At 38.9% G+C, this 23,568-nt stretch overlaps 7 protein-coding genes across 7 annotated transcripts; 4 read left to right on the top strand and 3 right to left on the bottom strand.

Annotated features, from left to right (window-relative positions):
• Nucleotides 1-114: 114 nt before the first annotated feature.
• Nucleotides 115-2,914, top strand: pep3 (HOPS/CORVET complex subunit, ubiquitin-protein ligase E3 Pep3/Vps18; the record flags this gene model as incomplete). The annotated part of the gene is made up of 3 exons (XM_056183740.1): nucleotides 115-358; nucleotides 409-885; nucleotides 927-2,914. The coding sequence occupies 3 exons, from the start codon at nucleotides 115-117 to the stop codon at nucleotides 2,912-2,914; spliced, it is 2,709 nt and encodes a 902-aa protein (XP_056039114.1).
• A 530-nt stretch (nucleotides 2,915-3,444) lies between these two features.
• On the top strand, nucleotides 3,445-4,279 carry rbd2 (Golgi rhomboid protease Rbd2; the record flags this gene model as incomplete). Its single annotated transcript, XM_056183739.1, has 3 exons — nucleotides 3,445-3,610; nucleotides 3,659-3,935; nucleotides 3,982-4,279. 3 exons carry the CDS (start codon nucleotides 3,445-3,447, stop codon nucleotides 4,277-4,279), a joined length of 741 nt encoding a protein of 246 aa, XP_056039113.1.
• Nucleotides 4,280-4,554: 275 nt separating this feature from the next.
• On the bottom strand, nucleotides 4,555-5,133 carry mog1 (Ran GTPase binding protein Mog1; the record flags this gene model as incomplete). The annotated part of the gene is made up of 1 exon (XM_056183738.1): nucleotides 4,555-5,133. The coding sequence occupies one exon, from the start codon at nucleotides 5,131-5,133 to the stop codon at nucleotides 4,555-4,557; it is 579 nt and encodes a 192-aa protein (XP_056039116.1).
• A 1,276-nt stretch (nucleotides 5,134-6,409) lies between these two features.
• Nucleotides 6,410-12,271, bottom strand: bgs4 (cell wall and secondary septum 1,6 branched 1,3-beta-glucan synthase catalytic subunit Bgs4; the record flags this gene model as incomplete). Its single annotated transcript, XM_056183737.1, has 1 exon — nucleotides 6,410-12,271. The coding sequence occupies one exon, from the start codon at nucleotides 12,269-12,271 to the stop codon at nucleotides 6,410-6,412; it is 5,862 nt and encodes a 1,953-aa protein (XP_056039115.1).
• A 2,792-nt stretch (nucleotides 12,272-15,063) lies between these two features.
• Nucleotides 15,064-18,541, top strand: sal3 (karyopherin/importin beta family nuclear import signal receptor Sal3; the record flags this gene model as incomplete). Its single annotated transcript, XM_056183736.1, has 2 exons — nucleotides 15,064-15,249; nucleotides 15,440-18,541. The coding sequence occupies 2 exons, from the start codon at nucleotides 15,064-15,066 to the stop codon at nucleotides 18,539-18,541; spliced, it is 3,288 nt and encodes a 1,095-aa protein (XP_056039305.1).
• Nucleotides 18,542-19,020: 479 nt separating this feature from the next.
• pca1 (metacaspase Pca1) lies at nucleotides 19,021-20,616 on the top strand (the record flags this gene model as incomplete). Its single annotated transcript, XM_056183735.1, has 6 exons — nucleotides 19,021-19,465; nucleotides 19,518-19,577; nucleotides 19,615-19,712; nucleotides 19,855-19,878; nucleotides 19,919-20,087; nucleotides 20,144-20,616. 6 exons carry the CDS (start codon nucleotides 19,021-19,023, stop codon nucleotides 20,614-20,616), a joined length of 1,269 nt encoding a protein of 422 aa, XP_056039117.1.
• Nucleotides 20,617-20,822: 206 nt separating this feature from the next.
• Nucleotides 20,823-22,900, bottom strand: pgm2 (phosphoglucomutase Pgm2; the record flags this gene model as incomplete). The annotated part of the gene is made up of 3 exons (XM_056183734.1): nucleotides 20,823-22,435; nucleotides 22,703-22,802; nucleotides 22,850-22,900. The coding sequence occupies 3 exons, from the start codon at nucleotides 22,898-22,900 to the stop codon at nucleotides 20,823-20,825; spliced, it is 1,764 nt and encodes a 587-aa protein (XP_056039533.1).
• Between the last annotated feature and the right edge of the window lie 668 nt (nucleotides 22,901-23,568).

The raw sequence follows: 23,568 nt of genomic DNA, 5'->3' as shown, positions 1-23,568 counted from the left end.
TGATTATCAAAAAATACGCTTCATTTATTTATTTCTTTGATAATTGTACTATCTTACAGTATTTATTGGGTTGAGATTTCCCTCGATTATTTACATACTTGCAATTTATGAAAGATGAGTATAGCAGAAGACTGGGTCGATCCTGCATCTTCTGAGAATACAGAGCTACAAAAAGATTTTTATTATAGAAAAAACGAACTGAATAATGAACGAAGAAGCTTATTTTCTATTGAGAAAGTCCAGCTGCAATTTCCTGTTTCAATACGTTGTTTAGCTGTCGAGAATAACATCTTGGTCATGGCACTCACAAGCGATAAACTGATGATTGTTGATCTAGAAAAACCGGAAGAGATTGTGGGTATGTGTTCTTTTCTCATGCTTCTCATCGCAGGTTCTAACCATTCTTAGACATTGAACTTCCGAAGAAAGCTTTAGCACTCGGACTCACATATAGAATTTTCTTAGATCCTTCAGGACGTTATATATTTGTCTCAACAACAGCCGGTGATAATTGCCTGTTTACTCCTTCTCGGCAAGGTCGAGTTTTGACAAAGCTGAAAGGTCACACGATTGAATCGGTGATGTGGAAATTTAGTGAAAATAATAATTTGGAACTACTACTTGCTTCTAGGTCTGGAGCTATACTCGAGCTTGTTTTGACGTTAGATGCAACTAATGTGAAACGACTTGAAAAGTCTATAAATACTGTCTATTCTTTTCCAGAGTCAGAAGCTCCCTTGGATATGTTGTTGTCAAGCCAAGAAGACGCTGAAAAGGACTACCTTGTGGTTGCTACTAATCAACGACTCTTAAAGTTTTCAAAGGGAAATAAATTTAATTCGGATCAGCACTATTTTTCTCCTTTCCTTCAGGGAGAGATTAATGGTATGAATGTAACTAATTGTTTTTTTAATACTAACTTGCAGAACTATATCATATATCCGATGATGAATGTGTTCAATGCGTGTCACATTCTCCCTATCCCCAGATTTCTGCTGAACCCTACACGATTGCAATAAAAACGAATAAGAGGATTGTCTATCATGATCTTATAAATGAAACATCTAGCTTGATTCAAGAATATCAATTTATTGAGTCACCGCGTCTCTCGGTGTCAACTGTAGAAATGAACTTGCTGCTCACTCCCTTTCATATAGCAGTTTTCGATTTGGATACTCTATATTTTATCAACAGAATTAGCCAAAAGGAAGTTTACCAACAGAAAGTTACCCTTTCCCCTCATGAAGAAATATTAGGGCTCTCTTGTGATCATGAAAAAAACACATATTGGCTATACACAACGGAGAGTCTTCATGAACTGGTGGTCAATAATGAATTGGGTGATGTCTCTCTGGTATTCTTACAGAAAGAAGAGTACATAAAGGCTTTGGCATGTGCTAATACTCCAAAAGTGCGAAACACTGTTTTGGATGGCTATGCTGATTATCTAATGAAAATAGGCGATTACGAAAAGGCTGCTACCTTTTTTGCTGAAACTCTTAAATCGGTGGAAGAGGTTGCTTTGAGCTTCATAGAAATTGGGCAGAAAGATGTTCTGAGACAGTATCTGTGGAAAAAGGTAAAGTCTTATAAAGCTTCTATGAAGTTCCAACGAGAGATTTTAGTAAATTGGCTTCTGGAATCATTGTTGGGAAGACTAAACGATTTAGATGAAGAAGAGAGACTTGAGTTATTTCCAGATGCCATAATTGAAAAACGTCAACGGGTTTTATTTGAGTTTTCAAGACTTTTAGCACAATATAAAGATGACATCAATAAGGAACTCGCATATAATCTTGCAAATAATTATGGAAAAGAAGAACAGTTGCTGCAGATCGCAACAGTGATGAAAGATCAATCCTATATTATGCATTACTGGGTACAGCGAGAAAACTACGATAAAGCACTAAAAACGTTAAATGAGGGTGTGGATCAGGAGACCCTTATACAGCATGCAACTGCTTTATTAACCCATCGTCCAATGGAAACTGTAAGTATATGGGAGCGTCAGACAGATATGGATGTTCATGCTTTAATACCGTCTTTGCTGAGCTATAACCAACGTGCCCGAGTTTCTGTTGAAGAAAATGCGGCAATTCGCTACCTGAAATTTGTAACTGGGGTATTAGGGTGCGCAGAACCTTCTATACATAATACTCTATTTTGTATTTACGCATGTCATTCTAGCTCAAATGAGTCTTATCTAATGAATTATATTGAACAACAAGGCGATCATCCTTTATATGACATGGATCTTGGAATTCGACTTTGTTTGCAATTCAATTGCCGTAGGAGTGCTGTGAAGATTTTAGTATTATTGAAATTGTACAGTCAGGGTGTTGAATTGGCTCTGGAAGAAAAGGATTATGAACTAGCTGCTTCCGTTGCAAATATGCCCGAGGATGATTTGGCGTTGAAGAAAAGTCTTTGGCGAACCATTACGAAAGCGATGTTTTCATCAACGGAAAATATAAAAGAATCAATTAAATTTTTAGAGCAATCGAATGTTCTTCCACTTACAGAACTTATTCGACTTTTACCAGAACAGATCTCTCTTGACGATTTGAGAGATAATATTTGTGACGAACTGGAAAGTTGTCGAGAACAAATCGGGCAATTAGGGCTTGAAATTGACCAAGCAACGGAGGTTGCTGAAGCTGTACGTACGAATTCCGACGATTTAAAAAACAGATATATTGTTCTTGACCATAGTGAGCCCTGCTGGCACTGTCATCATCTGTTATTCTCTGAGCCTTTTGTTTTGTTCCCTTGTCAACATGCTTTTCATAGACAATGCATGTTTAAACATCGACTTACTAGTGTTTCTGAGAATGACATTTTAAAGGAATGTCAGCTTTGCGGTCCTTCATATACTGTCCGGCTACTAGATGAACCCTTTCCTGACACATTTTGATTTAGCATTCTCTGTACATTAAGGGTCATTGACGTTGTTAATATTTGAAATCATTTTTTGTTTATTTAAATTATTCTCTGGTTTTTTCAATAATTAATTGGAACCATAGAAGAAATCGTATTCCCTACGTTCTTTTAATGAGTTATATAATAATAAATAGTCATGCGTTACTTTCTACTAGACTTGTCTTTGTGAATTATTCACTATGAACATATTTAGTCTACTACAATACCGTTTGTCTACTGAAATTTCAATAGAAAAATCAAAACTGTACTATATAAAGCCAAGTATGAAGCATGAAAAGTAAACTTTTATCTCCTGAAAGTTAAATCATACTGATATATATTTACATTTCATTAATTTAATTAGAAGCAAAATTTACTAAAGAGCGGGTTTAGACATCATACTCAAGCTGAAAATAGCCTACTGCTGTTATAACGACTTTGCTTACACATGATACGAATTCCTGTTGCGGATGTCTATAAATATTCTTTAGACTAAAATAAAGAAAAAGGATTGAGAAATAGGAAATGATTTCGAAAGTATTGGAGCGCTGTCGGGATTTCTTTCAGAGTCTACCGTTATGGACTAAGACCGTAGCATGGACAGCGTTGTTCATTCAGCTGATGTCCTTCACGGGTTTTCCAACGGGTTATTTGGCATTATCATGGAGTAATGTGTTTCAAAAATGCCTAGGTAAAGTTAGTCACTTAAAAGAAACGAATTACTGATGCTTCTCTTCAGTCTTCGAGGTTTACACATATGTATTTTTACATGTCTCTCTTTTACATATAATATTTAATTTCGTATCTTTACTCCCATTAATGGCCAAGTTTGAAAAGGAGCATGGCACTTTTGCATGTATGTTCATAACATTGGTGCCGTATACCCTATTCCCTGCCTTCGTGCATCTTATCTCTTATCGCTTTATTTTCGCAAAGGAGTCAGTTTCTATTGCTGGATTCAGCGGATGGGCCTTTGCATTTATATCTGCGACTTGTCTCCAGAATCCTCAAGAGCCGTAAGTATATTCCTCTATTAAACGTTAGTTCTAATTATTCATTAAGGATTCAAAACTACATTCCAGGAAAGTATATTCCTCTAATTTACTTGTTTATTACTACCATTTTTGTACCTTACGCCAGTTTCATCGGCCATGCCTCCGGAGCTGCTGCTGGCTATGCAACGCCTTACATTCTTGAGCACATACCTTTAAATAGATGGGCAGAAAAATTTGATTCATTAGGGAACCGCTTCAAAAGTTACCGATCCTACGACGAACTGGCATATGCATCGCTGCCTATTGCAGAGCCAAGCACTGGTAATCCCAACTTTCCTGGAAAGGGAACCCGATTGGGAATTTGAGGCATATAGGCGTAAAACCATAAACGAAATTTGGTTGAAGAGGAACAGTAGTATTAAAAGAGTTTTCAGATCAAACTAGTTATCCCAATCATATTCTATTTTACAATTGAGTCCAACGAATTTTATTCCAAATACCTGTTTTCCATTTCCTTAATAAATATTAATTTCTCTCTTGGTTGAAATTTTCAAAGGAAAGAAAAAAAAAAAAAAAAAGATGATTGCAGTTTCGATTGTTCAAATCCGGTATAGACAACTCTTCAGTGCTTTGGTTTGAATTAATTTGCAGAAAAGAGGCTCTTGTCAACTAGAACCAAAGAACGTGTAAATTGACTTAAGATTCTGTCCGCCGTTTGCAAAGCGGCCTCGTCAGCAGGAGACACCTCTGCTAACGTTTTGGGAAAAGGCAATGTTTGGGACAAAGGGATGTTTACAGAGCATACAATGTCTGTTTCAAAATCCTGCAATGTGATTACATGCACAAGTACAGCCACATTTGAAGCGGCGTCTGTTATCTTTTTTCCCTTTTCTAGTATTTTTTGACATCCAAACGCGCGTGTCCCATTTGCCTGCTCGCTATGGAATTTAGGAATGTCTTTTTGACTTAGATTTACGTCTGTCCAAATAACAGAATCACTAGCGTCATTGTCGAAAGCAATGCTATCGAAATGAAACTTGGCGACTGTTGCATCTTGAGGTTTTTCTACCGCTTCCAGTAATTCCAAAATCAGAGTTAAGTTTTCTTTTGAATCTTGAAGAAAAACTTCTTGATTGTCAGGGATTTGCCTTAAAGCGCTAGCATTCAGAAAGTTTTCTGGTAGTTCAGCACAGAAAGCTCCGTCAAATAATTGAACCATTTTTAAACACTTTTAGAAAAACTGTAGTAGATACAAAACGTTCCTTCTTTTGCACTGAATCGCTTTTGTTTACGAAAGTCATCTGAAGATGAAGATTTCCTTGGTGTTGCGATACTGAAACTTCTTTTAGTGATATCTCTATTAGAGCATATCATATGCTTATTTCACTGGGTTATTATGTCTTTATTCAGTCGACTTATAAGAATAGTCAAGTAGAGGGTGATGTACAAAGTACGAGCGTTGCGGTTTTCTTTAATTGATTTTTAAGAGGAAAAGAAATAAAAGAATTTAAGAATCTATTTGGCTTATAATTTCAAAAATCTCGATATACTTTTTTTGGAAAATGGTTAACAGAATATCCGGGTTCCTTGGGTTGTAAGTTGGGCTTTTGGGATTGCTAATTAAGTAGGAATTTTCTTCATTTACTTTACTTTTTTTTTTTGTTCCATGAATACTTAGGGACCCCTTCCTCTGGTCTCATATCATGGAATATACCAAAGATGTCAACAATTTATGCTCGCAGTCGTTGATAATAAATTACAGCTTATTCTTTCATCTTTCGTGAAAAACTGAAACAGTTTAGAAGAACAACGAAAATGGCGTAGGCTACATATCATGAAACTACAAACCAAAAACATATTAGAGCGAGTCCTCCTTCCATGCTTTTAATGTGAAGTCGCTCTTTACCATTTTGTGCAATAAATAATGAGCCTCTTTTCAAAGGCAGGTTTCTTCTAGGCATTCGTAGACGATGACTGCAAAAGAAAACTACTGGAAGTTGAATATAAGCAAATCACTAGATATTTTATTTAATTCTATAGATAAAGAAAAAAAACATGGAGGGAATAGAATGTATATAAAACTTTAGATGCGTAAAAGATCAGGTCTACCTAAATCGAAGACATGCGACCGCACAAAAAAAAAAGGTTCATCTGTTTCAAAGCTGTAGAAATAAAAAACGAGAATGAAAAAGAAAATAAAATGAAAAAAGAAACGATGAACAACTTTTTAAAAATTAGCAACCCATCCTCTTGTCCTTAGCATGATAATTAACAAAAGGAAAAGTCCTGCATCATATGCAATAAAATAGTAAATAACATATGCCAGTAAAATATATATACTCTATATATATATATATATAAGGAATTCCGAAACGGAATACGAAAACCATATTTATATCTGAAAACATCGCTCTTAACAATGATTCATCAACTTTATGCATTTAGCATAAAACAGGAAAAGTACTTCTTTTAACACGAAAAAATAGTAATCAGCCTTAATACGAAGTATTAAAGACGAAATTCATTCCCGCATAGTTTTGAGTGTAGTTAACAGTCCAGTTGACATCTCTAGGTTGTCTCAGGCCACCGCCGATACTCAATCCAGTAAGGTTTTTTATTGTTCCATTAGGATACAAGGGGCTGATCTTAGAGATCGGGTCGACACCTCCAAGTCCTTGCCAGATTTCTTTACCGGCAACCAAAGGTACGACAATCAGAATCACAAGAAGAATCAAGATAGAGAAATACAGAGCGGAATAACGACGCACAATACGTTTGCGGAGTCTGCTCTGCTTCGTCGAAAAGATAGGTGGGCGGATTTGGCGACTAGGTCTCAACCAAAACAACAAAACCGAGTGCCAGCGGTCAACATATGGGATGCAAATTACAGGAAGCATGAAGTAAAGCAGCAAATGACCCAAGAAAAAGTCAGTTGCAAACAAATTGAGCTCAATTGATTTACACATAAATTCACGTGCAGGTAAAGTTAATGCATGATAGCCGAATCCTTTACCCCACCATTTTCCTGACCACCATGAAATATTAGAACTGTCTTCTTTTACTTCACGAGTCAAGGTTAGAAGAGTCAGAAGCTTAAAGATAAATCTGTGAACCGCAGTAACGGCACAAAATGCTAGTACAGTCTTTGGTAACGACCAGCCATCTAAGAACCAGCAAACCTCGAAAACGACAATGAAAATAATAACCTGGATAGCATGAGCAATAGCAGCTAGGACGGCGGGGAACTTCTTGCAGCACAATCCAAACAAGGGACCCATACAGCAGGCCATGCCTCCGAAAAATCCGACCATACCGAAACTAATGGCAATCGGAACGAGAGTAACAACTGCAAGTCGTAAAATAGGGTTAGTACCCGTCTTCGGGTCGGTTGTGTAATACATTTTATCATGATCTTGCCAATTAGCATAAGAGGGATTACCGGGCATCGAGTTCATAAAGAAGTAGGGAACAACGGCACCAGCTGCTAACAATGCAGGAACCAAAATTTCACTAAAAAGCACACTGCTCATCTTTGCACGTGGAGTATCCATGGAAATCTTATCACTAGGTTGTCCTAATACCTTGCGCTTGTAACCAGTAACTCTGGTACGAGTCAGCCGGCAATAGCCAATCCAAGAATTAGCGTGGGTACGGGAATTACCTCTGGACAACCAACGAATAAATTCTCTGTAGTCCACAAAGAAATCATTCCAATCAAATTGATGAGGATTGAACAAGAAGGGGGCGACACAAAGAGACATAATGGATACCCACCAGTAGACCAAATGGGCTACCCAAACAGTCAGTGTACCAAAAAGCAACATCATTAAAAATCGAGCACCAGCATAAATTGAGGGCTGAGCAAATCGAGAATACAACACAGAAAATGGTAAGCGGACAGTAGCAAATCCACGACCAGTACCAATATAGCGAGCACCACCAAAAGAGAGATCAGCGACAACAGCTTGGCAATTGACTTGGCAAGTGAATACTTCAAACAAGGGAGAAAACGAGCAGATATGCTTGGTAAATCTCTTTAAAGCCCTCCAGGCACCACGTTCTATCAATTCATGTACTGTCAAAGGAATGAAAGAAATCCAAAAGACGATGAAGATAGAAATGACGCACCGCTTCAACCAAGACAAAACTGGAGCAAGCTGATAACAACCTTGAGGAACAAACGTAGTGTCATAACTCAATTTCTGGGACTTGTCATAGTAGCAAACAGTAACCACATGGTAGAATGCACCCAAATTAAGGAGGACAACCATGAAAAGCTGAACAGAAAGCATAATAAACATATTGTTCAGGTGGAAACCAGGGTGTGCGAAATAAAACGAAAGGAATCTGTCTAAAGGAAGTTGTGTGCCAAGATAATAATATTCACGGGAAAGCATTTGCTCACCCATACCAGTACCAACCTTCGTATTGAAATTAAGAATTGATCCAAAACCTAAATCACGACCCTTACCACATTGGAAGTACTCACAATGCTTGATGCGGCCACCACGAAGTAAAGCAGTCATACCGGCGTAAATATCTTCGTTAACATGCAGACCCTTCTGGGCTTTAGAAACACCACCACGAGTAGTCATAAAAATACCGTTCAAGAAATCTGGATGTCCATAGTGCAATTTACCACCAATTTGTGCAAGTGTACGAGAGAAAAGAGTACCAAATGTTTGTTCTTTACCAGCTGCGACGTCACCAAGAATACCAATATTTTCAGAGAAAATGTACTCACGAGCACCAAGAATGGCGACAGGATTGTGGTTCCTTTCTTTCGCAGTCTCAGAATAGGGATTAACATTATCCGTTTCCATCTCCTCAAACTCGGAAAGAACATTACGAATCTTCAAACATTCCTCTAAATAGTTATCCTGGTTTGCATCAATCAACTGAAGATATTCACCACGATAGAATGGTAATGCCATATTTTGGTTATCAGATTTACCATCACCTAGGATGGGATTGCCAGATAATCGAATACGATACTTTGGACGGCGACGTTCATTGTCCATTATTTCTGAGTGACCATCGATAAGAGCAGCGAACAATTGGGGTTCTCCACCCTCCTCAAGAGGTGGATCCTCATCAAGATAGGCAATTTGAAGATCAGGGTAAGCACGGAGTAAGAACTCTGCATTTTCATACTCCTCTTTGCTGAACTTAGCATAACGTTGCATAGAGACAACAATCTTAAATTTACGACGAGCCATACGATCCAACTCATGTTCCAAGCGATCAGTGTTACCACCAAACATTTGTACAATTTCGGGATTTTCAACACGATACAATAGCTTAATAGCACGGCTGTAATTCATAAAACCGCTGATAGTACGATATAATGTTTGGCTTCGTAAAGATGCCCAGATACGAGTACGAAGAGTGTATTCGGGTACAGCAGACTTAAAACCAATGCAGTAGAAAGGGAGGTCATCAATTTTACTGCGGATAACACTTTCCTTCTCTGACATGGAGTCATCTTCATAGGGAGCATTTTCTTCAACAAGGATCTTGGTATCCTTTACAAAACAATCCCACTCAACAGGATGCAATTGTTTAAGATACTCAAGTAATGTAACACGTGAAAGCTGATCCTCCTCTCTGATAATTTCACGCAAAGAAAGTAAAATCTTTTCTGCGTAGTGAGGAATAAAGACACTGAAGGTAGGCATGTTATCTACAGGAACAGGTTCAGGGACAGGAGTGGCCATTGATTGAGCAAAGAATGAAAGGCGACGCTCTGCTTCAGAATTAGCAGGGAAGAAGTCAGTATGAACGGTATGGTCGTCCTGAGAAATGAAAAAATTCGGTGTACGTAAGGTACGGCGTCCTTCTTCAGCTGGAACCTGATGATAAAGCAAACGTTGAACATGATCAATGGAGAGTAAGTGCTCACGATACATAGAAATAACGACCGCATTCCAGATTTGTGAAATTAAAATCTTCGGCTTATATTTGATTTCCATATCGTTGGTAGCAAGAATTTTGCTGTAGATTCTCTGTGGTAACCGGCTATAGATGTTTCTCCAGGGAGTCAAAATCGAAATACCAAGGATAAATGATCTTAAAACAGAGAAAATAGTGTTGAAAATAACATACCAAAGATAAGAATCCAAGAAAAACAAAATTAAATCAGTAAAGTACATAATACCAAGCAAAATTCTAGGTTGTACAAAGCATAGTTTACTACCTACCCAATAAATTGAGCATAGGTAAGGGCGCATTGTACTAAGAACAATAATTGGATCCCTGATAGACAATGTCAAGAAGAAATAAGACTCGACAAATTTACAAGTAAAAATACAAACCCAGATAAGAATTGAAACGGCCTGATTGTCAAACTTCAAAGGAGCAAAGTTAGCAGTAAAGTATTTGTTGGCCAAATACTTTCGATTTGGCTTTACGGCCCATTTTCCAAAAGCAGATTGAAGTGGAATAAGAGCGAAATAAAGGTAGGTCGCAATAGACATCAAAAATGCTATTACACCAACAGCTTTTCTTCTTCCAGTTGTTTGTTTCTCCGGAGTAGAAAATACCAAAATATAACCAACAGGGATAAGATTGATACCGCAAACCAAAAGGATTAGCATAATCCTCTTCCAAATGGGTTTGGATCCCGGAAATCGGCGAGGCACATATAAGTATTCACAAAACGACGCAACCAACATAATGATACAAGCAAGGATGGAAGAAGATGCTACGGCAGCCCATGTGGATCCGCCAGTTGGTTGTGGTCCATCCTTTCTGTGGTACTTTTTGGTGTATAGAGTAGGAGAATTGTAAGCAATAAAGAACCAGAACATGCAAAAGTGAATAACCCAGATACGATTGAAGTTAACAATGAGATGAAGCCAAGAACGAGTTTCATAATAAGTTTTGTAGAATGCACGATTCCATTGGACTTGAGAGAGTCTAAGGAAACGCTCGGAAGCAGGAATATCAATTAAACGAGTACCATCTTCAAAAATTAGACGTGCAATACCCTCTGCATGCCAAAACAACTGGTTAATGTCATCATATCCGATGACTTGATCGTGCGTGCGTTCACGACGAACATATTTACCATCAATAATTTCAAATTGTTGGTCATGCATGTATTGATAAAGAGGTGAAATGACGTTGTCCAGGTAGTAACCCTCTTCAACAGGCTCCGTAACATTTTGAGCTTCAGGAGAAGCGATATAATCATAAGCACATTTAAACAAGAATGCCATAACCTCCGGCATAAATCGAACATTATTTGCTTCACCCCACAAAAGTAACCAAAGAGCAACTTGTTGTGCACGTTCAAACTGGGTCATTTGACGCATGTGAGAACGCCAACGATATTCGGCAGATTCTAAAGAGTCATCGGTATTGACGTCAATATATTCGTCCTCCTGTTCGGCAGGCTCATCCTGCTTCTTTTTCTTCTTGAAGCGGGACTTTTTAGGGGGTTTGGCTACTTTAGGAGCTTTTTTGTTTTTTGAAAAAAGCTTACCTTTTTCCTTGACAGAAGTAACTTTACCACCATAGACACCAAGGCTGGAAAGACCAAGAGCGTCTTCACGGTCCATTTGAGCAGCAAAATACCATTTTTTATAGTTGGCAAGGTCACTACCAATGTAGTCTGCATGCAAAGTCAATAACGCCTGATCAGGGGTCATACGGGAGGCACGGGAATCTAACAGAATCATGAAAAAGTCATACATATTGCGCATGGAGTCACGTTGAAAACCAAGCTTGTTGGTTAAATCAATGAAGATATCCTCAATTTCCTCCTTAGTCAAAGGAAGTTCGTTTTCAGGAGTCCAAGCAGGATAGGGTTCCCTAGGAGCGAAATTAGAGCTGTCAGCATAGAAAGAGGCACTATCAGCATCCAGGGGAGTACCAGGGCCAGAGTTTCCGACAAACGAGGAATTACTGAACTCATAAGGGCTAGCACCATAAGGAACGCTGTTGTAGACATTGGCAAGGGAGTCGGAGCTAGGATCATGGCCGTTGTAACGACCATCACCACGCAAGTTGTAAAAGTTATCTTCGGCAGGACGAGCATTGTAATCCGAATAATCAGAGCCGTACTCGTCAGAAGGATGGATATCCTTAGACTTATCAGCAGCGTATTGATAACCAGCCTCACCAGAATCAACAGGGGTATAATCGTCGCCATAGCTTTCGGTTACACCCGTTGGATAATCATAGCCATCGGCGTAGTCCTCCTCAAAAAGCGAGCCATTATCATAACCTTCCCGGTCATAGGAGGATGCGGAAGGGCGCTGGTAAGCGTTATCATGAAGATCCTGAGATTCGTGACTGTATCCACTATTGGCAGGATCTGACGAACCTTGTGGATGATCACGATTAGTACTCATAACAGCAAGGGGTCAATAAAAACGCAAAAGCGAAAAAAGGATATAAAACAGAAAATCCAAGAATTGGTTAAAAAGAAAGAAAGAAAAAAGAAATTTCGAGATCGGGAGAAAGACAGACAAGTTTACAAAATAATAATTATCTGAAAAAATTACCTTGTAGTTTTTGGGTAGAAATGATTAGATACTCCCTATATTAATATTCTGAAAAGAAAGATGGGAAACCGTCCTGTCGTTCCGAATTTTATGGGTATAATAAGAAATGAAGTATAGACGGGAAATGCCTGAATGCAAAGAAGGAATCTGGGAATAAGGAAAGTATATAAAAAAGAATGCAAGTTGAAAAGGATATTTCGATAGAAACTTTTTACACGTAAACAAAAGCAATCACAGAACTGAGGCAAGCAACGAAGTGGAAAACGGAGCAAGCTTGGTAAGACTGCAAAAAGCAAGTGCAAAAAAAAGGGGTTGGGCACAAAAACCGAAAGGATTAAGCGATTAGTAGACCCGTAAAAGAGAAAAAAAAACTTGTTTAGAGAAGTTCGAATCCAAACAAATAAAAAGAATGTAACGGAAAAAAACCGAACCAAACAAAGAGGGATATAAATAGGAAATCCCTAAAACGATGGGCTTTTTGGGGTCTAAAGGAATCTCAATCAAAGAAAGATAGAATACAAGACCAACCCAACCGGTTCAAAGATAAAGTTGGTGAAAAGACAGAGATCTCAAATTACAAAAACCACGCGTCTAAGAAACGTTGGCGGTAAGTTGTAAAGGAGAATCCTGGTTTTTGGAAAGAAAAGACTTTGGAATCAGGTTAACTTCCTCGAAAAACGGTAAAATTCCAAGAAAAAGAACCTAGCGAGAATTTAGAAGGTTCTTTCCAAAGCGTCTAACCAAAAAAGTTTGTTTTACACCAAACTAAAAGACTACGCGAACACGATTGCTTTATTAGCGGTTTACAGGGTGTGTTTGGTTCGTGGAAGACGGCAAGCTGGTGTGAGGGGGTGCATTTATAAAGCTTAGGGGAAACTAATATATAACAATAAAAAATTCCAAAAACCTAATATAGAGGGGAAAACAAATGGCTTGCTAATAAGGATCTTTAGGACAGCCACGTAAGCAAATAAAACGAGTCCCAACAAAATATAACGAGGCGTCCAAGTGATTTTTGTTTTTTTTTTCTATAGGAGAGAATCAATGGTTTTCGTCGTTTCAATTTGTTTTGTTTTGTTATGAATGGAAATTGTACTGCAGTAGTTGTTGGCAATAGAAGTAAATGAAATGTGGAATTGAAATTAAAACTAAAATCAATAACAACATTACAGAACAAAGCTATGGGTCAAGCACTGGTATTTGGCTGATATTCTGTTCTGTCTGGTTTAACTTTCTACTACGGTGCTAGCACTACTATTACTATCGACTGCTCACTCGACGATTGTTTCATCATTGAATAATATGAAATGAAATGAATATTATAAAGGCTTCTACTTTAGTTTTTTTTTTTAATTTAATTCAACGATGAAACAATCGTCGATTTTGTTGATATTGTGCACCCAATGCTACTAGGATGAAGATGGCAAAGGCCCATTCGGGGCCGACGCGACGCGTCCGATACATAGACGAAACGCGTCGTTTTCCAGTAAAATGCAAAACAAACCAAAAATATATAAAAGAAAACCATCTTGTGCTTAATAATTCATTCATTACATTCCGAAAAAAAAAGAAAGAAATCTCCTACAAAATCCATTCTTGTTTTCCCTTTTTTCATTTCCTTTGTATGTAATCAAACCTTTCCTCTTGTTTACCATCAACGCTACCTCTCGTTAAATGATTTAATTTAAATAAGGCTCATACTGCCATACGTAAGAGGGAAAGTTATGTCTCCAGTCTGTGAGTGACGTTACAGTTCCTCAGCCACGCTGATGTCAGCCTAGCGAGATCTACCAGCATCGTTTATGGATGCTTGCGAGTAGCTGCGCAACCTTATGGTCCTTAGTGGAAGAAAGGCTTTCCCGCAGTACCAGCCGTAAACATAAGAGACGGTAAATAGACGGATCTTTCAAATAAGAAACTTTTAATTTTCATCAAAAGTATGACAGCATTTGTTGACATTATTTCCTTTTGCAAGAGTGAAGATTTGTACATTCGTTTGTAAAGAAGTTCGATACCCTACCACTTAACCTTTCCATCCTAATTATTCTTGTTATGATTATTATTATTATTATTATTCGTATCTTGATCTTGCCGAACCTCTTTTCAAAGGCTCATTCGACTGCCGTTCGCTATGTTCTATTTTCTTATTGTGGGTTAACGTGAGCGCTAGGTTGTGGAAGCCGTTGGTATATAGTTGCGGTGGGATGTGGTATATTAATTAAAACAGTTCTTTAAAGGTTGGAATCTCTTTTAGTGTACGCTTGCTATTGAGGATTTCACTTTTCGTTGGCTTACGGTAAATTTTTTTTTGATTTCCTAAAGGAATCTTTGCTATAGACAGCTTCTTCTTTTGCATCCGCGCTTGGATTCCATTTCTGTGGAAGTACTAAGCGTTTTCTATTGTACACTTATAAATTTGGATTGGATCCTAATTTTTACCCAATATCATTCGTTTTTGCATCGTAGTTCGCGTCTTGTTTTGGTAAACAAGTGTCTACGATTGAACTGTTTTCATTGAGACCCTTTCGTCTCTGTTGTTTTCTGGTTTTTTTTTCTCTTTTGTTTTCTTCTTTTTTTGGTAATCCTCATTCATCTGCTGGATTGCTGTTTCTTCTACTAGAACGAATTTTTCCTCCATCATGTCTTCTAGTGTTGCATCAGATGCGCTTTCCTCTTTGTTGGTCCTGGTTCAAGGACTAGCTTCCCCCGATAATACCATACGTGCCGAGGCCGAAAAGGCATTGACCGCCGACTGGATTGATAAGCGTGCTGATTTGCTGCTAAACGGTTTGGCTGCTCTTGCTGCCCGAAGTGAAGATGTTTCTGTATGTTTTAAAGCAAAAGAGTGTTTAGCAACAAAAGAGAGAAATGATAAAAGATGGACGCTGATAAAGTGAGTCTCTTTCCTGTCTTCGTCTATGCTTTCTTTTTCGTTTTCTTTTTCTGTTTCCTCTTTGCATCTCTACGTGTTCCTGTGCCATGTTGACAATTCACTAACCATCTACTCTCTTTTAGATTCGCGCATTTTCTCTTGTGCTCATTCGAAGAATATCTTTTCGAACTCTCCCGAGTGAAAGCGAAATGGAAGTGTTTTCCAGTATATCTAACGAAGCCAAGCAAACCCTTCAAAACCAGCTTTTGACTTGCTTTGTTCAAGAGGCTGTTCCCACTGTCCGTAATAAGCTCTGTGATACTATTGCCGAAATCGCTCGTTCTGTCTTTGATTGCCAAAGCCAATGGCCTGAGCTTACCACCACCATTTTTGGTACTGTCAATTCTCCCGAAGAATCCTTCCGTGACTCCGTCTACCGTACAATCGCTGCCTTGCCTCTCTTGTTGTCAGGCCAAGAGGCCGCCGTTGCTCCTTTGTTCAGCGCTGGACTCGGTGATCCTAGTATCGGTGTTCGTGTAACCGCAGTTCGCGCTTATTCTTCTATTGTCTTGGAAAGCAAACAGTCTGTTCGTAATCAGGTCATCCCCATGTTGCCTGCTCTCCTCAACATTCTCCCTCCTTTGCAACAAGAACGTGACTCTGATAATCTTACCGAATGCCTCATGGCCATTACTGAAGTTGCCGAGGTCTTTCCCAAGATTTTCCATGGTATCTTCGAATCTTACCTTCAATTCAACCTTGGCATCATCAAAGATAAGGACCTTGAAAATTCTGCTCGTCAAGCTGCATTGGAAGCCGTTGTCTGTTTCTCCGAAGGAGCTCCTGCCATGTGCAGAAGATCACCAGAATATGCTAATCAACTTGTCTTGCAATGCTTGATGCTTATGACTGATGTTGCTGGTGATGAGGAAGATGAAGCTGAGAACCTTCAAGAATGGTTAGAAACAAATGATCTTGACCAAGATGAAAGCGATGCTAATCATATCGTTGCTGAACAAGCAATGGATCGCCTTTCCAGAAAATTAGGTGGTAAGACGATTCTTCCTCCTTCTTTTTCCTGGTTGCCCGGACTAATTTCTTCTCAAAAATGGTCTGAACGCCATGCTGCCCTTATGGCAATTTCTTCCATTGCTGAAGGTGCTGAGAAAATCATGAAGCGTGAATTAAGTCGAGTCTTGGATATGGTTTTGCCTTTGTTGGCTGATCCTCATCCTCGAGTTCGCTGGGCCGCTTGTAATGCCGTTGGTCAAATGTCTACTGACTTTGCCCCTGATATACAAGTTAGGTATCCTTCCCGTATCCTTGAAACGCTTATTCCTGCCTTAGAGTCACCAGAGGCTCGTGTTCGTGCTCATGCTGCTGCCGCTATGGTTAACTTCTCAGAGGAGGCCGATAACAAGGTCCTTGAGCCATACCTCGATGATATCCTTCAACGTCTTCTTGTCCATTTGCAATGCCCTCAACGCTATGTTCAAGAACAAGCTGTTACTACGATTGCCACTGTTGCCGATGCCGCCGCTAAAAAGTTCGACAAGTACTTCGATGCTATTATGCCTCTCTTAATTAGTGTTTTACGTCAAGCTGAAGGCAAGGAATTCAGAACGCTCCGTGGTAAAGCAATGGAGTGTGCTACTTTGATTGCTTTAGCTGTAGGAAAAGCTCGCTTCTTGCAAGTTTCTCAGGAGGTTATTCAGGTCCTTGGAACCATCCAAATGAGCATCACCGACAGCGATGATCCTCAGGCTAGCTATTTGATTTCTGCATGGGGACGAATTTGCCGCGTCCTTGGAAGTGACTTTGTTCCTTTCCTTGGATCTGTGATGCCACCTTTGCTTGCCGCTGCTACCTCTAAACCAGACTTTACAATTGTTGATGATGATACTGATGAAAGCAAATTTTCAGAGCAAGATGGATGGGAATTCATTCCCGTTCACGGACAACAAGTTGGTATTAGAACTAGTACATTGGAGGATAAATGTACCGCTACTGAAATGCTTGTTTGCTATGCAGCTGAATTAAAGGGCGACTTTGATCCATATGTCAACGAAGTTTTAACTTCCGTTGTGTTACCTGGTCTGAAATTTTTCTTCCATGATGGCGTACGTTCAGCATCTTGCAAATGTATTCCTCAGTTGCTTAATAGCAGAATTATCGCCAGCAACCGTGACCCAGTTAAGGTTGCCGAAATTTGGGATCCCATCCTGCGTAAATTGTTAGACTACATCCAAAGTGAACCAAGTTCAGAAATGCTGTCTGACTATTTCCAATGCTTTTACGAAAGTTTAGAGATGGTTGGTCCTTGTCTTGATGCTGCTTCTATGGAGAAGTTGGTGTCTGTTGTGGATCTTCAACTAAAGGCTTTCATTCAGCGTGTCCAAGAGCGCGAAGAGAACTCTCGCAACGGTGAGGCTGATGTGGAGGAGGATGAAGATGTTATTTTGGCTATAGAAAATGACCAAAATATGTTAAACGAAATTAACAGAACATTCGGTGTAGTCCTGAAGCAACATAAAGCAACATTTTGCCCTTATTGGGAGCGCTTGTTGCCATACATGAACGGTTTTTTAAATGGCTCTGATGTTATCGCCAAGCAATGGGCATTATGTATGATGGATGATTTAATTGAATTCACCGGACCTGATTCTTGGGCATATAAAGATCATTTCCTTCCCTACTTGGCAGAGGGCATTCAAAACCCAGAGCCAGAAATTCGCCAAGCTGCCGCTTATGGTATTGGTGTGGCTGCTCAGCACGGCGGAGAATTGTATTCTGAAATTTGCTCCAGTGCTTTACCTGCTTTGTTTACAATGCTTGAGCATCCAGAGGCTCGGGATGAAGAACAAATTTATGCTACAGAGAATATTTCTGTAGCGATCAGCAAGATTTGCCGCTTCTGTAGCCAGCGTATCCAGGATCTTGAAAAAATGATTACTTTTTGGGTAAACACTCTTCCCGTAACACATGATGAAGATGACGCACCTTACGCTTATATGTTTTTGGCTGAGCTGATGGAGCAGAATCATATTGCTGTTACTACCCAAATGCCCGTCGTCATCCCTGTCCTAGCAGATACCTTGGCTTCTGGAGTTTTGCGCGGTCGTACCTTGGCACGTTTACTCGAAGCTTCGAAGGCATATTTGTCCCAATTCCCGGTAGACCAAGTCAACAGCGTCATTTCTTCTTTGAGTGTTGACAACCAAAGGGCTTTGTCGGCATATTTTTAAAAGATTGAGTCACTGAATAAGATATCGCGTTGTATAAGGTGATCTATTCAAAACAAAACAAAAAAAAGACTTAAAAATAGATTAGGTTAGGTTAATAGCTAGGTTTAATTATTATTGTCAAAATTCAATTAATTTTAGCCACTTTTCTAGTGGATGAAAAATGAATAACAATACTTGAATTTAGAAATCAATAGAGTTTTTTACTTCATAAAAATTTTATGTACCTTGAGTCAACGTGTAAGATGAAGTAAAAATCGAGGCCAGCTATGGTAGGTTTTCCTACTTCTTAAAATAATAATATGCCATTGCACCAAATCTAAATAAATTAATTTACGATCCAAATTCTATATTTCTTGACTATTAATCATCATTGAAGCATGCTGTATTATTAGTAGTAGTAATGTGCGCTAGAGCGCTCAACCAGTTGGTTCTGTTTCGCCCTGCAAAAACTCTTCTCTATTGCACATAGGGAATAGGCAATGAGTTACGGCTATAACGACTACTCAGGGATGAATTATGGTCCTTATGGACCTCAATATCCTGTCAATTCTTATTCAACTCGAGGATATCCAAATGAAGGCTATGCTCCTCCGATGGGACCACCTCCTTCCGGTAATCGACCGAATGTAAATGGTTATAACAACAAAATGCCCATAGGAAACGTAGGACACGTTGATGCTGCTGCTAGCCAGCATGTTGGATATGCACCTCCTTCTGGGGCGCCTCCTGCTACAGGAAACTATGCTTATAACAACCCAGAGTATCAGGGACCGCAATTACCTAGTTCAAACTCACAGTCTTATGACTTTTCAGGTGGTGGATCATTTAACTATCAATACTCTACTTGCCAAGGAAAGCGAAAAGCCTTGCTGATCGGTCTCAACTATGTGAATACCCCAAATGAATTACAGGGATGTATCAACGGTAAGGACTTTTTCTGTTTTAAAACTAGAACGTTCTCTAATGAAAAATCTAGATGTTATGGCTACAGGTCAGCTTTTGAGAGAGCGTTATGGATACCAAGCTGACGACATGGGTATGAATTTTCACCGAGATTGTATCTAACTATCAAGTAATTATGACCGATTATGCTCAGCATCCAAGAGCTATTCCTACTCGTCAAAACATGTTGGATGGCATGCGATGGCTCGTGAGCGGCGCTCAGCCAAATGTAAGTATATGAGAAGAGCACGATTGGTACTAGTTTACAAGTTTTACTTGATATGAACGAAGGCAAACTAACTAATCTATTGCTTTCTTTGTGCCTCTTTATTTAGTTCTTCCGGGATTTTCTAATAGCTAACATGCTCTAGGATTCGTTGTTTTTTCATTATAGTGTATGCTAAAAAAAAGGTTTGATATACTAATCAATCACAGGGACATGGTGGGCAAACAAAAGATTTAAATGGTGATGAAGCTGATGGATACGACGAAACAATTTATCCCTTAGACCATGAAGTCTCAGGACAAATTGTCGACGATGAAATGCATGATATTATGGTTCGCCCTTTACCTCCTGGTTGTCGTCTGACGGCCATTTTTGACTGTATGTTGATTATTTTTAACCCCAAAATATATAATTTTTTTACTAACGATCGTTAGCCTGTCATTCTGGAGGTGCTCTAGACCTTCCTTTTACCTACTCTACTAAAGGTGTACTCAAAGAACCGAATATGCTCAAGGAGTCAGGTAAGAATGTTCTACATGCTGGTATGTCATATATGGCTGGTGATATAGGAGGTATATTCAGCAATGTGAAAAATATTGTTCAAAGCGCCTCTGGCGGATTTCGCAACAACGCTGTTCAGTATTCCAGACAATACAAGTTCTCACCCGCTGATGTTATTTCTATTTCCGGTTGTAAAGACAATCAAACCAGTGCCGATACAAACGTCAATGGTTTTGCAACTGGTGCACTCTCATATGCCTTCCGGGAGGTTGTGTCTCAAAATCCTCAACTTACCTACCTACAAATGCTTCAAGGCGTCCGGCATGTCTTACAAAGCAAGTACTCACAACTTCCCCAATTGGGTTGTAGCCATCCTTTGGATATGAATTTGGCTATGCTTCTCTAATTGTAGGTGCTTTTCATTGTAGTTTGGTACGCTTACTTTGAACTGGGCCAATTTGGGAATGATTTCATTGGATCATTTTTCATAATTTATAGTACATTAATGTGATTGTTTTTCGAACTTAAAGACTCGCATCCAGGAATTCTATTTAACAACATATTTCTCCTAGTTAGCATGAAAGGGATAAATAATCCCGCGTAGTAGAAGCCTTAAGGCTCGCCCAACCCATTCTGCATGGGCTTAAACCATTCATCTTTAATACCCATACAAACCTCTGTGGCATTCTTCTGGGCCTCTGCTGATGTACTACCTCTTGCACATATGTAGTACTTAAGTTTAGGTTCAGTACCACTAGTACGAATAGTCATAACTACTTGGCCGTTTTCAAGCTCAAATGTTACGTTATCTGAACTCTTGGAAATTGGCAACTTAGCTTTCTTGTCTGCCGTGGTGGAATCATAATTGGATGTTAAGTCACGAACACTGGTTATGTTTCGGCTTCCTAACTTTGCCGGGTATCCATTGTTGGTATCTTTGTTACGAAGGGCATCTACCAAACCACGAAGTTTTGAATTGTCACGAGAAAAGAAGTAAGAATTTCGAGTCACGTAGTAACCGTACTTTTGGGACACCTTATCAAAAACCTGACTAACGGAAAGCTGTTGAAGCTTTAAACGTTTAAGAAGATGCAAAAAAGTCAACAAAGCATTTACACCATCTTTGTCTTTTACAATACCACCTACCATATAGCCAAGGGCTTCTTCATAAGCTAAACCCACGAATTTACCTTGGTCTTCTAATTCAGCAGCAGCGTTGCCAAGCCATTTAAAACCTGTTAATGTCTCCACGTGATGGAACCCTTCAATTTTTGCCATCGATTTCATAAGAGCACTGGAAACGGTAGTAGAAAGCACATAAAAATCATCCACAGGTTTGCCTGCGTCCTTGTACTCCTGAAAAATGAAGTAAGCAAGAATACAACCAACTTCATCTCCAGTAAAACATCTCCATTCATTGTTTATCTTTTCGGCAAATGCAAAACGGTCAGCATCGGGATCAGTTGCCAACACGTAAGAAACGTTATGAGCATCTGCTTGCTTAAACGCAAGATCTAGCGCTCCTTCTTCTTCTGGATTGGGAAATTTGACAGTTGGAAAATCGGGATTTGGTGAATCCTGAAGAGGAACGGAGATCATGTCAGCTTGTTCTCCAAAAAGAGCCAAAGCAGACGTAACAAAAGGAAGACCTACGCCATGAATAGGAGTATAAACAAACTTCAGTGGCTTCATGTCCAACGAAAATGTGTTCTCTCTATGAAACTCATGTAGCTGAGACCAATACTGTTTTAGTATGTCTGTCGAAAATGTACAATTCGCCAACATGTGGTGATCGACAAGGCCCTGCTCCCAAACTAAAGGCTTCAAATTCTTTTCTATACAAGAAGCTATCCCTTTGTCATGGGGAGGGATAATCGCGGATCCATTACTCCAATAAACCTTGTAACCATTATAAGCAGCTGGGTTATGGGAAGCGGTAATCATGACACCGGCAGCAGCTTTCAGGTTTTTGACAGAAAACGGAACAAGTGGAGTATGGACAAGAAATCCATAAGCATATACTTTAAAACCTTTGTTCAAAAAAGCAGCAGCAGTTAAACGAGCAAATTGCTGTGAGTTATGTCGATGATCATGACCTACAACGACGCCCATTTCCTGGGATCCAGGTACCGTTTGAATTAAATATTCAGCAAATCCCTGAGATGCTTGTATGACGGTTAGACTGTTCATGCGAACAAACCCTGCACCAATCTCGGCACGTAAACCTAAGCGATAAGCGTTAGAGAATAAATGCTTCAAAATCGATCAAAAAGATATAACTTGGCACCCATTCCCATTTAAAACAAAAAAAAACCTCAGTATAAAGACATATGAATAATTATTATCTCGAAAGCCGAAATAAAGCATTAGCAAATAGTTCAGTCAGCTAAAGTTATATAATTTTTCAATATATACGAGTGCTTATGAAAGAGCATCTCAAGTTGGAAAGGGTGCACCGTAACATCGCGAAGGAAAGTGATCGTGCAACTTACCTGAAGTACCAAATCCAATTCGTGGATGCATGATTTGCTTCAAAGTTACATAATCACCGGCATTAACCAAGCTTTTTACTTCATTCCGTGTCGTCTCATTCTGTTTTCCGTTAATTTTGACTTCATATCATCATGAAAGTTTCATACTTGATCAATTGCAAGCCATTCATTCACCAAATTTTGCAAGGAAGAGTCCATTTTGAAGGATAAACAATAAACCAAACTTTTATGGTCTGATTCCTAGGAATTGATCGTAGGCAAAAGTTGCTGTAATATCGGTAGGTGGTGGATCACTTTAGGTAAGTAGTGTTTATACTCGTACTTTCAAAAAGTTTAAGACAGAATGCTTGTAAAGTTTAAGATGAATACAATTTTAATTCATAATTAAAAGTTTCATAACAGTTGATATTCATTTACCAGGAGGTAAGTCTCCTTTTTTTTTTAGAGAGGAATGAAACATTGACTAAATGCCACGTTGAGGATTTGCTATTCGATTATTATACAAAGGATGAAACTACTTCAAATTTTAAATGCTCGAAAGTCTTTCCGTGTTTGAATAGACATCGGAATGAAAGTTCAGGCTTTCCCTACAGAGCAAACTATCTATTTACCAGTTTACATCAATAATAATAAACGAAATTCAATCTTAGAATATATCTTCTTTCAACAATTTACTGTATAAACGCTTTTGTTTAAGCGACTATCTAGTTTGTTCCAAAGAGGAAATCGTATTCATCAAAAGATCAAATAACAACTACAGAAAGCTATAATTGACACAATATAGCTTTACGTGAATGGCACTGTATTTGGAACAAACAGCAGTAAATAATTCAGCAAATTCAAGAATATCACTTAACCGAATGGGT

The sequence above is a fragment of the Schizosaccharomyces osmophilus genome, chromosome 3 (genome assembly GCF_027921745.1).
Source record: "Schizosaccharomyces osmophilus chromosome 3, complete sequence".
NCBI classification, from domain to species: Eukaryota; Fungi; Ascomycota; class Schizosaccharomycetes; order Schizosaccharomycetales; family Schizosaccharomycetaceae; genus Schizosaccharomyces; species Schizosaccharomyces osmophilus.
Note: the sequence above shows the minus strand (reverse complement) of the source record. Positions and strands in the feature narration are given on the sequence as shown.